Source organism: Thermobia domestica, unplaced genomic scaffold (assembly GCF_964235325.1).
Source record: "Thermobia domestica unplaced genomic scaffold, izTheDome1.hap1.1 HAP1_SCAFFOLD_244, whole genome shotgun sequence".
NCBI classification, from domain to species: Eukaryota; Metazoa; Arthropoda; class Insecta; order Zygentoma; family Lepismatidae; genus Thermobia; species Thermobia domestica.
The window spans coordinates 1,556-15,971 of NW_027655963.1; the positions used below are offsets into that span (position 1 = coordinate 1,556).

A 14,416-nucleotide genomic window follows, 5' to 3' on the forward strand; every position below is an offset into this window, starting at 1 on the left:
GTTAACGTCATATTGATATATGAAATATAAACAAAGCCGTTAGTCTTAAGTATGTTTATGTTTGTGTGTGGTAGTATGTGTCTCCCCAATTTTGCACGACACCCTTTACCACTGCAACAATGGTTTTTATATTAAAATGAAGTAGCAATATCAAATGATCTCATATCAATGCTATGTACTTAATACGATTTTATCACACACACAAAAAAATAATAAAACATGCCAGTCTTTCACCTTAGGTATTTTGTAGTCCAGTAGATCAAAATCTTCCATGGCCATTCTCGGAACTAGTGGTACTATTGGACTTATCCTTTGTAACTCAAGAATAGTGGCAACTGTGTAGGGCATCCTGAATAAAAGAAAAGAGAGTGCAATGTAAATACTGTAATTTATTAAAACATCAGTAATATAATGATATCACGTAGTATAGAAGATAAGTACTAGAACTCCACGTAGTGTGTTGGCGTTATTGAAATGTTGAAGAGCATTTAGTAGTAGAGTTAGATTTAAACTACATCAGTCTAGATAAAGAAACCATATTCTTTTTTGATCTCACTCAAAGGGACCGAATTCGATATTCAGTTGAATGACGTAACCAGTTATACATAAATGAACGAAATGGAATTTCTATTGTTACGTTCCATGTTTACCTAATCAGGGACCTTTAGCACCAGAGATGATAGTTCTACCACTGAGTCACTCTATATAACCAGCGGAAAATTAGGACAGAAAAATTTAAAGTTGCAAGGTAAAGAAATGGAAAATATTTTGTTTCCCTGAACGCAAAGGGACTTCTTTTTGGTGATATGATTAGTGTCACGTCTATGGAGCGGGAGACCCGGTTTAGATTCCCAACGGGTATTAACGTGGCTTGGGTTATGCTCCAGGAACTATATAGTCTCACTACCGAAAGGGGCGTTAAAACTAATCCAATCAAATAACTTGGAACATTAGGTTCTTTGATTTAATGTTCCCCCCCCCAAAAAAAGATCAAGGGGGCACGGTGGATCGATGCAGGGTAGTCGAGCAATTTTAGAAAACAATTGGAAGGCAAATCCAATATTGGTCTTCATAGTTTGATACTGAAATTAGTATCATCTTTGTGGCTATATGAAATGTAGATCTGCAAGTTAAAGTAGAATCCATTGAGTGTTCGGGTTTCTCTGAAGGAAAGGGTGTATTTTCAATGTTTATGTTCCTTTCAAACCCTGTATTCATGGAAAGTATAACAAATATAAAATAAGTGAGAATAAGGAAAAAAAAAGACGAAAAATTAGAAAATGTTTGAGCTCTTACTTCTGGCGCGAGAAGTCCCTTGTATCGATTACGTGCTATGTGAGTTTCTGACGGACAACTCACATATTCAGGGGTTTTCTCGGGATTGTTTCGTTTCCTCTCATATGCACAGTTTCCCAATCCTTTCATAATAATCCATTTCGTCCATCACCGTGCAACAAAATGACTACTTTTCTTTTCTTTATTAAATTAAACGTCTTAGGTTTTCTTGAGAAATAAGTTTTTATGCACTGTTATAATGGATACGTGTGTTATCAACTTATATATTGTGAACCTGAGTTTCTTTTATCAAAATGGTGTAGGGTGTAGCTGTTAGAGTTTCGTGTCAAACTCAAAATGCACCTGTATCTGGAACTAACAGTACACGTTTAACGCAACTTTGATGTGCAAATTATTTGTGTTGATAATTCGGGGATGTTCCACCACTGTTTGTTTAAAGTCCAAATAGATCCGTGACAAAATAAAAAAGCAAGTCACTGAATTCTTAAAAGTGTATTCAGAATAAACTAAATTGAGTGTATGTTGTGTTGAGCATGTCTATGGGTTTGTTTGAGTAGCATGTCTGTGGGATATATAATAGATATAAATGTCAGGTTAGAATGTTGTAGATAGGTTTCTGATTGGAAAGAACATACCTTCACCCCCGTGTAAATGTCCTGAGAATTGACATTTTATTCTGCTTCAGCGTTTTCCTAGACTAATAAACTCAGACTCCTAGTACAATGAAGAATACTGTGGATGTAAGAATTCTCAAAAGCAAGATCAACTAAAAATGTCCCTTACATCATCCGTTTTGACATCACACTAAACTGAAATATCTTTCAATATGCTGTACGACGATTGTGTTATTGTTTACAAACACATTATGCAGTACAATTTTTTACAATAAGGTAACCAAATAGTTCGCAACATTGAGTTACAACACCAGACATTCGCTTATGACACAAAAACACAACAATAGCAAAGAGAGTTAAAGATTTTAGAATGTAGCTAAAACGTGATCCCCAAAATTATGCTTTTAAACGTGAAGACTATGATTTAACAATATAAAATATTAATAGCGATCATGCAGATAGATTTTTTGTTGCAGTTCTGAAAATGTTTGAATTTCTCACTTCCATATTTTAACCTAGTCTTTTTGTAGTTTTAACTATGAGGATATGTATGATCGATTTATTATTGTGTGTTTAGTGAGTATGTCTTTAATGAGATACATGGAAGTTTTTCGGAATCGTAGTCAGCTTTGTAACTTAGATTTTTTCTGAAGGGGGGGGGGCAAGCATTAATACGCGTAGTTGGGCTCATAGGAAAAAGTTTTTTTCTCATTTTTGGGACACCTCTTTCCATCTTTCTCAAACTCTCTATGGGGCCCCCAGAGCCTTTAGGCCCTCCCGCACGGCAAGGTTAGTTACGCCTCTGGGGCCATACAGGACAAATTAATTAAGGGGACGATACTCACAAATATCAAAGCCATACGAATAAATATTAATTGTAGGGTCTTAATAATAGACATTTTTTTCCTGAAATGAGCCCACGAATCATTTTGTTTCATTTACCTTTTGTGTGTTATTTTGTTTATGTAATGTTGTTAACCTGTTTGATGCTTCATTTATAATTTCATATCCGTATCGTATATAAAATAAGAAAATTTTGTCTTAAAATGGGTCCCCTTGAAAGGACGGTAAGCTTCCCTGGCGGACAGTTGCCCCCTGTCTCACCACAAGTTATACGGCAAATTAATAGATGCGTTAAAATATCAAATAAGTGGACACTTTCAAATATATAGGATCATTATTAAGAGACGAAAATTATATTCACGAAGAAATTAAATATCGACTGATAGCAGGCAAGTTGTGTTGTTATTCAATTCAAAATCTTTTGTCGTCGTGAATTCTGTCGAAGAATTTGTAGCTTAATATATAGAAAACTATTATCATTCGTGTTGTTCTGTATGTTTGCGAAACATGGTCACTTACTCTGAGTGAAGAACGTAGACTGAAAGTATTTGAGAACAAGATCCTGAGACGAATATTAGACCAAAGAAGAACGGGAATGGGGGGTGGCAGTAATTTCATAACGAGGAACTACATAACTGATACGGTTTACCAAACATGTCAGGCTCAGGTGGGCAGGTCATGTAACCAGAATGGAAGAAAGTAGAAACGCTTTCAAAGTCTTAACTGGAAGATCAATCGGAAAACGACCATTAGGAAGACCTAAGCACAGATGGGAGGACAATATTAAGATGGATTTTGCAGAAATAGGAAAAGAAAGGAGAAACTGGATCCAATTGGCTAAGAACAGAAGTCAGTAGAGAGCTTTTGTGAATGCGGCATTGAACCTCCAGGTTCCATAGGACATAGAGTTAGTTAGTTACTTTAGTGAGGATGTCGCAATACGATTTCTTTACACAAAAAGGAAGTGAGTATCTGCACGTTTCAATATTTTCTGTTTCTCTAGTTGGATTAGAGTGGGACATTTTTAATTAATTGATATATAACCACTAGAATATAACCACTAAAAATTCACTTAGACCTGCATATGTCAAGAGAGTGGAAAACGATTTACACAAATTCCTTGCTATTGTGAATCAATCAACCTAACCCACTCACAAACAAAATTTGTATAGAGCATATCATGAATAAAAGAGATATAAGAAAGAGCTTAATAATACTAAATCACTATTATCTTTGATTGTATATCACATTTTAAAAAAAGAACAATCATAAAATGTACGTTACTGTGAAAATTTTCAGATTTTCTCCAGAAATGCATGTACATATTTTTAACGAAAGCAAATTCTATATTATGTGTTAGAGCGTAATTTTATACATATCTCAATTAAGTACAATACACGTTACATGCATCTGTACAGTTACTGAAGGTGTTCAACTTGATTGCAATTTTTATAAGACCAAAGTTCAAGAAACAGGATTTCAAGCTATACATCTTTGCGATCTTCCATTTTATACTTATCAAATGGCATCAAACGTCTCAAACTTGACACAACATTGTGTAATTGTCGAACGTATAGGAGGACCTGTTTCCAAATTACGCCTCCACTCATATTATACTTCAGCTCATTTCAACAATGAAATACCACTCTAAAATGACCTTCTTTTGCTTAAATGTCATTCGTGCAGCGGTCATTTTCTTTCAGAGCATAACTGTGGGACCAGTCCCAAACTGGTCCTGGTGGCTAGGCGGCGATCGTCGCGCAGACAAGGGTCAAATGAAAAGGAGGCCAAAAAAAAAAAAAAATCTAAAGAGGAGGTTAGGAGAAAGAGAAAAAATGTAAAATAACGTCTGCGACAACTAATATTCTTGTCAACAGTCGCAGCAGCAGCTTGTATACATCAAGCTCTTTGAGCGTTCCATTAAAAATTTGTTGCGACTCAGCAAATTGCCTAGCAAAGTTGGACTTTTATAATTTGGAATGTAATTTAATTCCTTTAAATTAAATTATGAATGCAATTTTTTTTGGATTGTTAATGTCCAAGGGTTAATCTTAAAATATCAATCTCTTAGTAAGGATATTGCATAGTAACAGCCGTAGAATAACCAAACAATTGCATGGTTACTTTTCTGTCCTGTGTGTAACGGTGAGTCGAAAAAAGAAGACAATGAGAAACTAATTAAATTCTATTTTTCAATTTAAAAATATAATGCACAGTAAGGAGGATGAATGTAGAACATAAGTAATGGTATATAAAATAAAAATGCACAGAGAATGCATAAATCGAAGAGAATGTCCAATGAAATTGAGGTTGTTAAATGAGCTTTTTGTCTGAGTCCCGTGCGTAACGCTTAATGTTGGCTTATAACTCAAATTTGCGATTGTTTTGAGTGTTTCATTTTATTTAACTATGCACTAATAATTTCCCCTCATTTTAAGATAATTTTTATTTTATTTGAAAATAAGTTTTTGTTTAAGAAAGCAGTTTTTGTGTACAAATGTCCCGTGCGTAACGCTTAGAATTGCCCAACAGATGACGTTTCGGCTAGTTGCACCGAACTGTCTAGAAGAGTAAATTCATAATTTTGTCTGTGTTATTCTCATAAATATTGTTACGTAACATAAACTCTGATTTTATATTATGATCAGTGTTTCTTTCAGAAAAAATGTTCCGGGGGGGGGGGGCACACGTAGTATACGGAAGGGCACATATTATTTTCATGCGGTCTCGGTATAACTTAGCAGCTGCTTTTCTAAAGTTATGTAAAAATGTCAATATTGTTATTTCTTGTCCACGAAAATACTGAAGTGTATGATCCCAATCATCACCATAAAGTTAAAATATTTATTCATGGCCTGTAAAAGTTTTCTTTTTTCGGTTCGAAAAATATAATTGGCAAATACAATAGAAATGTACTAATAATATTAAATACAATAGACATTTATAAAAGTTTTACATTATAACTTCGTCCGTATGACAAAAATTCACTTCGTAGTTTGTTTTTAATCATTAAAGAAGACGTATTCTTCTCATCTTTGCTTTGGCGTATGAATTGATTACCTCATTGATAAAATTCGAATTTGGCACTTCTTCACCCTCAATGCTGATCAACATACAGTGCTTCAAGTTTTCTTCTGCCACACGAGATCGCAATTTTGTTAATATCCTGTTCATTGTGCTGAAAGACCTTTCAACACTGGCTGTTGATATAGGTACACACATGACCGATTCACATATTTTATGTAGATTTTCATAACCAATTTTCACTTCAAGTACTTTTGGAAGAACGGGGTCTATATCCGAACAAGCATTTTCAGTGCTCTTCATCAGTGACCGAAGGAAAAATTGAAATGACTTTATATCTGCCCATAACGGTTCCATATCAACATCGACGAAATAGTTGCACAGCTTCTTTACATCATCTACACACTTGATACTTAAAAACATGCCTATGTTTTCGAAGTAGGATGCACTTTCCATTAGGCCAAGGGCGCGGTCGTTGAATCTATTTGATATCTCTTCGACAACCTGCAACACATAACTCTTCAGGTTCTTAAGCGTTTTCTCAGGATCTTCGTCTTCCACAAAAGTCTTCGAAAATTCTTCAGGCTTTTGCATGGCCTCCAAAATCATAGTCCTCAATTCGCTATTGGTGCTACAGCATTCATCCGCTATCTTCGTAAGATGTTCTTTAGAGGCATCGATCATAGACATCAGAGATGAAAATGACAAGGTTGCATTTTGAAGCTGCTTACTCAAGTGAGACAACGCACTTAGTAATGCATCCATAACACAAAGTGTGATAACAAAGCTTTTGTTGGTTATTTCGCTTAAAATTCCTCCCGCAAGTGACGCAAAATCAACCCCTTCTTTGTGAATATCCTCAAGAGCCAACAAAATTCCCGAGAAGCACCTTTTCACTGCATTCACAATTCTATAGTGACTCAGCCACCGTACTTCAATGCATTCAGGTACTTTTAATATAGGATCGTTTATGATTAGACGCACCATCGAAACTAAACGCTATGAGATTTTCGTATTTCAAATTGTGATTTTTCATTTCAGTGTCTATAGCATTAGCAATGGTATCGGCTTTGCAATCAGGTATGGTCAACAGCGCCAAAAATGTTTCAACCGGAGCACTGTCCTCTACATATCGCAAACACATGCTAAGGGCCATTTTATTATTTATTGATGTACTTTCATCAGCCATTATCGAAAACTTTTTATCTCTGATTTTTTGAGTCACTTTAGAACGTAAGACTTCACCAACACAACTCAACGATTCGGAAGCAGTGTTCTTACTGCAGTAGTTAGAGCGTTCACTTTGTTCATTTTTCCACGTTTCTAGTTCTGGACTACACTGTACAAGCAAATTATTCACTAGTGCCTCATATTTTGTTGTATGCGGCACTTCTTCTTTAACCAAGAAGTACAATCCACGAACAAGCATTCCCAGCGATTGGCGGTTTCGATCCTTTTCGGCTTCACTTTGACGAAGAACTTGAGAGTATACAGGGTTATTTTTTACTTGCATTCGCAGCCTGTCCATCTCAAGGCTTGCAATGTTCGCTTTTGAATGATTATGCTTTTCCAGTTTTCCGTCTTTTCCTAATGCATTTTTATATGCTGTGAATGGATGAGTCACAAAAACACCTCCCGTTTTCTGCTGCACATTAGGGTCATTCTTCATATATCGCTCACAATATTTACAAAAGGCACCTCCACGTACTTTGTCCTCGTACAGCCACTCATACTGTTGTTCCCACTGTTTAATATACAAACGCTTCTTCTCAACAGAACAAAGGTTTTGCTCCTTTATATTTGCCCTATCATCTGAACACTTTGAAATACATTTCGACTGCTCAACATCAATACTTACATCCTTCTCTTGTTCTAGTCCGTTTGCATTTCCCTTACACTTACTTTTATCTGGCGTATTATCACTTAGACTTGTACAGTCAGTCGACAAGGAATTCGATGGGCCAGGGTCCACAGATATTTCAAGCTTAATGTCCAACTTTTTTTCCTTTATAACAAAATTCAAGATAGATGTTTGACTTTCGTTTTCCCTTTTCTTGTTAGAAGACATACTGAACAAATCACTCACCTGTAAACAAGACACACTAATTGAAAGCACAAAACTATAATCGCCAATATTAACCTAATCAGAATAACTTACATGTGTTATTCGTTTCAGCTATACGTGCAACACGACGTTCAATTGTTACTCTTCCGTTCAAGGTTGGCAGTTACAGACACAAGATACCACCTAATTGCTAAATATGAAAAAGAAAACAACTATCGGCACGAGCTTTAGAATACCTTGGTAAAGTAGCAAGATTAAAACCGTTTGTTTATCTGTTTATTGTTTTCTGAAAATATTTATTTCCCACTGCTGGTACTATTCTATTTATTATATTATAGATGTATTACTTTAGTCTCTCCGGGGGGGCACTCTCGGAGCTCCGGGGGAGCAATGTCTCCCCAAAAACATGTCTGGAAGAAACACTGATTATGATCTTCATGGCATAATTATGGTGTGACCACTAAAGAATAAGGTTCTTTATCTAAGATGATAGTGTGCTTTTATCGTGGGAAAACAGTGGCCAGCTGGGGTAATGGTGGTTGGGAGGATTGAGAATTCGGGGCAACATAATATACCAGCCGCCGGGGCCAACTTGTAGCCAGTCCGAAACTGTGTGGGACGTATAGCTGGAAAATGTCATGTAACATTTTTTCTATATCATTAGAGCAACGACGTCGGTTGAGTAAGTAATATACTGCACGTATATATGACCCATTCAGAGCAAGCGAAATTGTCTCAAATAACCAAGTTATGAGAAATTGAGATAAGTTTGTGTGGTTGGATCAAGCGCATGGAGACGTTGTCACTTCGTTTTCTTTTTATTTTGTAAGCGTTATTTACTATATCAAGACATGATTCATTTAGACTCTGGAAGGAGGTTCAAGTGGAGATCTGAAAGGCAAAAGACATTCAAACTGACCAAAGGTGACTATTCCGTTGTACATTGAACGCAAAATATAATAAGGATACAACACACAAAAGAATATTCAGATACCATATATTAAGTTATGTATAAATTTATTGACATGATCTACGTATATACAGAGTTTGTCTGTAAAGTATAGAGACTGTCTCTGCACGGTGCTCCAGTCAACAGCAGCGTGCTCCCCGGCGGTGGGATATGTGATGGGGGGTGTAAGCTAAGCAACACGCCGGCGACAGTCGCATAAGAGCTCTGACGTAGTGAGGATCACGCGTGGCGCTAAAGCTGTTATTTAATTTTTGCCACGGCAGAGAACGTGAGGAAAACGTTCGAACTCGGAGGGATCGCCGCCTGGTGCGTTGCTTAGCTGAGATCCTTTCTCCTTGGAGATCGCTGCTGGCTACTACAGTGTCAAGCGGCTACTAATCTCATTACTTTACAGAACCAACCCTGCATAAGAAAGTGGGGAAATCTGTCTTTGGATCATGTAAAATTTGAAACATCTTTTTTCCTTTTTGTGAAACATGTTAAACTATACACGAAAGAATCATTAGTTCCTTCCTTACCTTTTAACGTGATTGACGTAGGACGGCGAATTGTTATCTCCTATAACCGTGTCTATTTCTTTCTGGACCTTTTCCTGAACTTCGGGATGCAGCACCATATATAAGATAAAGAGACTTAACGTGTTACTAGCTGTGTCCAAGCCACCAAGGAGCATATCTGTTATTATGTCGTTACAAGTTGCCTCTGTAAATATAAACATTAAGAGGGAAAGTAACTGTAACAGTGAGAAATTGTGTGGTGTGAACACTACATTTTATGTAAATTTATGAGGAGTAAGAGAAAGCACTGGCAACAATGTGATCACATTGTAAATGAAGACACGATTGTGTAGCTGTTACTAGCACACATAGTAAAAAGCTATTCATAGCAATCAGGGCTGCTCGTGTAATATTTGGATGCATACGAAGACATAGTAGTTAAATTTCGGTGTGAAATTATACTACCATAATCATGTTTCCGAAATTGGAGCAACGTTACATACAGATTAAGTTGTCCTGGGGCAGAAACTATAGACAGTTTCTTGTAGGTCTCCTGGAAATCTATGATAATGAAATATTTTTATTTCAGACTTACCTACCGCTCAGATGTAGCATTCCGACAAAGTCGTAAAACAGAGGAGGATTCACCACGTGCAGAAATCCTGTACACAAGCCCTGTACTTGGAGTTGGTTTTCCGGCGAATCAGGGCTGGATAGCAAGGGAGTTAATTACACTGGTATATGTTTTATGTGTTATATTACATGCTAGAAGTCTCAAAATCAAATTGTGTTCATCACCCTAAACTTTTACAAGTGACTGTTTAGGGCATTATAAAGTGGGAGCACAAGCGCTTCTGGATCGAATCATCACCATGGACGAAACCCTGGCGCAGTTGTACGATCCTGAATTGAAACATTTTAATGAATTACCTCACTCTTTTTCTCCAGGCAAATTTCCAAAAATTCCTCCAAAATGCCTTAAAGCTTAAAGTAATTCTTATAGTGGTGTGTAATGCGTATCATGTGAACACATTCCATCTTGCGGGTTCTCCTAACCGCACAGTAAATGTCGCGTTCTACCAGAGGTTCTAATTACATCATCTTAATCCTGCTTTGCTCACGAAGGGACAATAGTTCCATGCACATCCTATTATTATCGTGTAGGGCAATATCCATAGTCACAATTCTACGCTTTGGAATACAAGGCCCCTGAGCAGCCCTGCACTCAACAAATATGATCCCTGTGACTTTGACCTTTTCACTAACTGAAGGAAGTACTTAAAATACATTTTGTTATCAAAGACGACATTTCCTATAAGCTAGAGGACCTTATCCTGAAAATCGATAAAAATTGTACTTTTGCTGAGAGACAGGAACTTCCAGGAGTATAAAAATTTAGCCATAAATATGACTGGGTTTGACAGTGATTCCATGCACATATTTGTAAGATCTGGAAACAATGCATGTATTCCGTATGGGTAGATTATCGTGACTTTTTTCTAATCGTCGTAGTTATGGATTTGTATTAAATCATTCTTCATTTGATTTGATTGGTTGAATTACAGCGCCTGCTGTGGAACAATAATTCAGAAATGAAGTATTTTATTTATCTCCTAAACTTAAAATGTTAAAAACACTAATGTTGGATTGCAAGTAATTTGTGATGAATAGATTGGCGGATAATTAAAGAAACATGTGTGTAGATAGTGAAAGACACACGCAAACGATTTGCCTTTATTATCATCTGTTACCCTTTACCCAGAGTGTCAGTATCTTAGACTCTGGGATAAGAAGCAAACTTTTTCCCGGTACTGTCTTTCAAGCAATACGGTACTTCTAATGGCGTTAGACGTACACCGAGTATTACTGGACCCACTGGGTAATGTATGATGGACTGCTGTCATAGTCAAGTACGAACTTCCGGAGTTCGGGAGAAGGACCACTTCCAGTACTCTCCTTCCATATCAAAAAATATTAGTTGGCACAGGTTCGTCATCATTTCGAGATCCGGCTGGAGCTTATATTTCCCGGTAGGTTGTCGTGAGCCGTTTTTCCCTACACCCATAATACACAGCAGTATTACGAAGAGAGAGTAGCGTGCTGGCACACACTCACAAGGAACGGACATGAACGTGTCATCCGGACATCTGAATCAAACATAGTCCATTCGATAAATATAAGAATGTTATGTTCATGCACAAAAATAGGAGCGTTGCTTTTCCCTCATACCCATTCTGTCTATCAATACAAAACTTGGTACACACACTTCTTATCCCCTTTACTGTTTCTCGCGATATATTTGGATTGAGTGCTTTTACCCAGACCACTCCACAGGGGTCCAAAGTTGATGGGAGAGCTTTTTGGAGGGAGTTTTCCCGACATTCTCCCAACTTTCTCTGTTCAGGTTATGGTCTCCATCACATAGGACATCTCGAAAGCTTGTTTCATGCTGAAGTAAATGAACTATAAACCATTGCTTTTAATGAACAGTGTTAATGCAATAGCTATTTCACTACAAGTTCACGATTGTCTTTATACTAACAGAGTTAATGGGCCCCAAGGACTTAGTCTGTTGTCCATGACACCTAATGGTTTGTGCATGAACACATCTTTGTTACGTTTATCGAATGTACTAGGTTTGATTCGGATGTCTGGATGACACGTTGATGTCCGTTCCTTGTGAGTTCGTTCTCCCCTCCGTATAATTAGAACAAACACAATACATCTGTTTCATATTGGTCATGGAGAATTAACTCCTCCCTTATCCGTAACTCTCCATTGTGTTTATTCTCATATTTTTCACTGGGAGACTTATTTATTTTATAAACTTATACTATTGATGAATCACACAGTTACGCAAAATGTGACACGTGTTTGAATTATTATTGGAACACTCTGAAGATTTTTTCTTTTTTATACTTTTTGAGTAAAAAAATAGATAAGTACAATGTTCAAAGTTGCACTTTCGAGCTCTAGTTCTCTTTTAAGTAATGCTGGTTTTTAATGTCATACCTTCAAAGCAAATAGATGATACTTCTGGCTTACAATTAGGTCATTAACGCTTGTCTGTTTCAATGTACAGTATAATTAAATGACAATTTCCTTATGTATTATCTAATGTATTCTCTTTTCTATATGATCTGCGAAAATAACTCAATTCTAACTATTCGATTCTTTTTAGTCTACAACATTTAATTTCGTACTATTCTATATGCATACCTGTTAACGTTGAGTCTTCCTTCTCCATTTCATACAAGAAGCAGTCTATCAAGTGTCGTAAATTATTACTATTGTAACTTTTTCTGTGTGTTTCAAACATATTCTGCAGTTGGGAAGAGAAGAAATGTTTTTGTTAAATTATATTGAAAGTAACTGCAGTAAAGTATCCAAACTTAAAACTAGCTAAATTTGCATACAATGGGAGATGCAATATACGCTCCAAACTTTGCTTAGTTGTATATACTTCTGATCTATTTGCATTGTTAAAACGGCGAAAGTGGGAAAATTTGTACATAAAATAACCACTTTAAAACAACCAGTTAAACTATACCTTCCAAACGTGTAGATATCCCTGGAGTACACAGACAAAGAAAGCTTACGTGAATACACAGGTGGGGTGCCAGAGCACCCCATATAATTAAACGCTACTAAAATTATAATACACGAACTTAAATATATTTATTTTACTTTATCAGTTACAAGAATACACAATAGGAGTTTGAATGTATTTTTGAACAGACACTGCTATTCCTTACTGCACGAAATACAGACTTCCTTTATGTGCTCAGCACAAACAGCCTCTTTGCATCTGAAACAAAAAGATTTAGTTTTTCTGTCCTTATTCCTAGGGCACATTCAACATCGTGCTTGCTCTGGAAGACTAGATGTTGAATGAATTACAGGTGACAGTTCTTTTTAAATTCCAAGGATATTTCTGATAACAGACAAATTAGTCGGAAGATTCTTCTTTAGACGCTCCAGCATGTATTGTCTAGCTAACTGCAACCCAAGTTTTTTTTAGAAACTCCGAACGGATGGCTGAGAATTGCATTTGTGACAATTGTTTCCTAATATAGAGGCTCCCCTTATAGCTGGATCATTTTCGATGTTACCCTCAGTGTCACTCGTGTCTCTTCCACTAATTTCATAATCGACTTCCGATTAGACTTCAATATTGTCATCGGACTCACAGAAATCACCTTCAGAATAATAATCATCTTCTAATGTGTTCAGTACAAAGTCTGAAAACTTGCTTGAACCTGCACACACTTTCGCCATCATGCAATTAAACAAATATGCACGTAAATTATCTAAAACGAATTCCGTCAAAATTTGAAGTAAATACACAGGTGGGGTGCTGGAGAACCCCACCCCTTGAATATATTTTCTTCTAAAACGAGACAATTTGCTTCATACCCACCACCGTGAATGTCATGCTCCAAAATGAGAATACACGGAAGCACCAAGCAATGTGCCTGAGAACAGAACCACAATGCCGATTAGTATAACGTCTGGGGTGCTCCAGCACCCCTCTGTGTATTCCAGGGATATATATAGAAGAAATTAATAAATTGAAGCTATATTTAAAAAAAAAAACTTTTGGACATGGCTTATAACTATATATTACAGTTTTGTGAAGATATATCAATAACATTCAAACTAAGTCATACTTTGTTGAATTGTTATAAAAAATCACTTTTTTGCTTCCATACATTGTTTCTGAATCATTTAAATAACTCAAAGATAAAACTCAAAATATAAATTTTAAAAGCTCAGTAACGGTGCTTCAGAACCGCAGTTTGTTTCAACTTTTAATGTATGGAGAAGGGAAGTTGTGAAGGTGCATACCATGTCTTTTGAACTACCGAAAATTACAGGGTGAGAAAATATTTCCGAGAGTTTGTTCCTTAACAAGGAACATTTATGAGGATACTCCTAAATAAATTTATTTGTAGACGTCGAAATTTAAGGAAAAAAAAGATAACACAATTCAGATGTCACAGAGTATTCTTTGAATCGATAATTGAACAAGTTTCAGGTACAAAAAACTTTCAGAGACCGGTCCTCAAACTATATTTTAATTGTAATTTGATCATGCTACTCTTAA

General features: G+C 36.4%; 1 protein-coding gene across 1 annotated transcript; it reads right to left on the bottom strand.

Moving 5' to 3' along the window:
- Positions 1-234: 234 nt before the first annotated feature.
- LOC145676614 (cytochrome P450 2U1-like) lies at positions 235-11,691 on the bottom strand (the record flags this gene model as incomplete). The annotated part of the gene is made up of 3 exons (XM_081747447.1): positions 11,628-11,691; positions 9,331-9,514; positions 235-349 (listed from the first exon to the last, which is right to left on the bottom strand). Coding segments are annotated over exons 1-3 (363 nt in total), but the record flags the coding sequence as incomplete, so codon positions are not given.
- Positions 11,692-14,416: the final 2,725 nt, after the last annotated feature.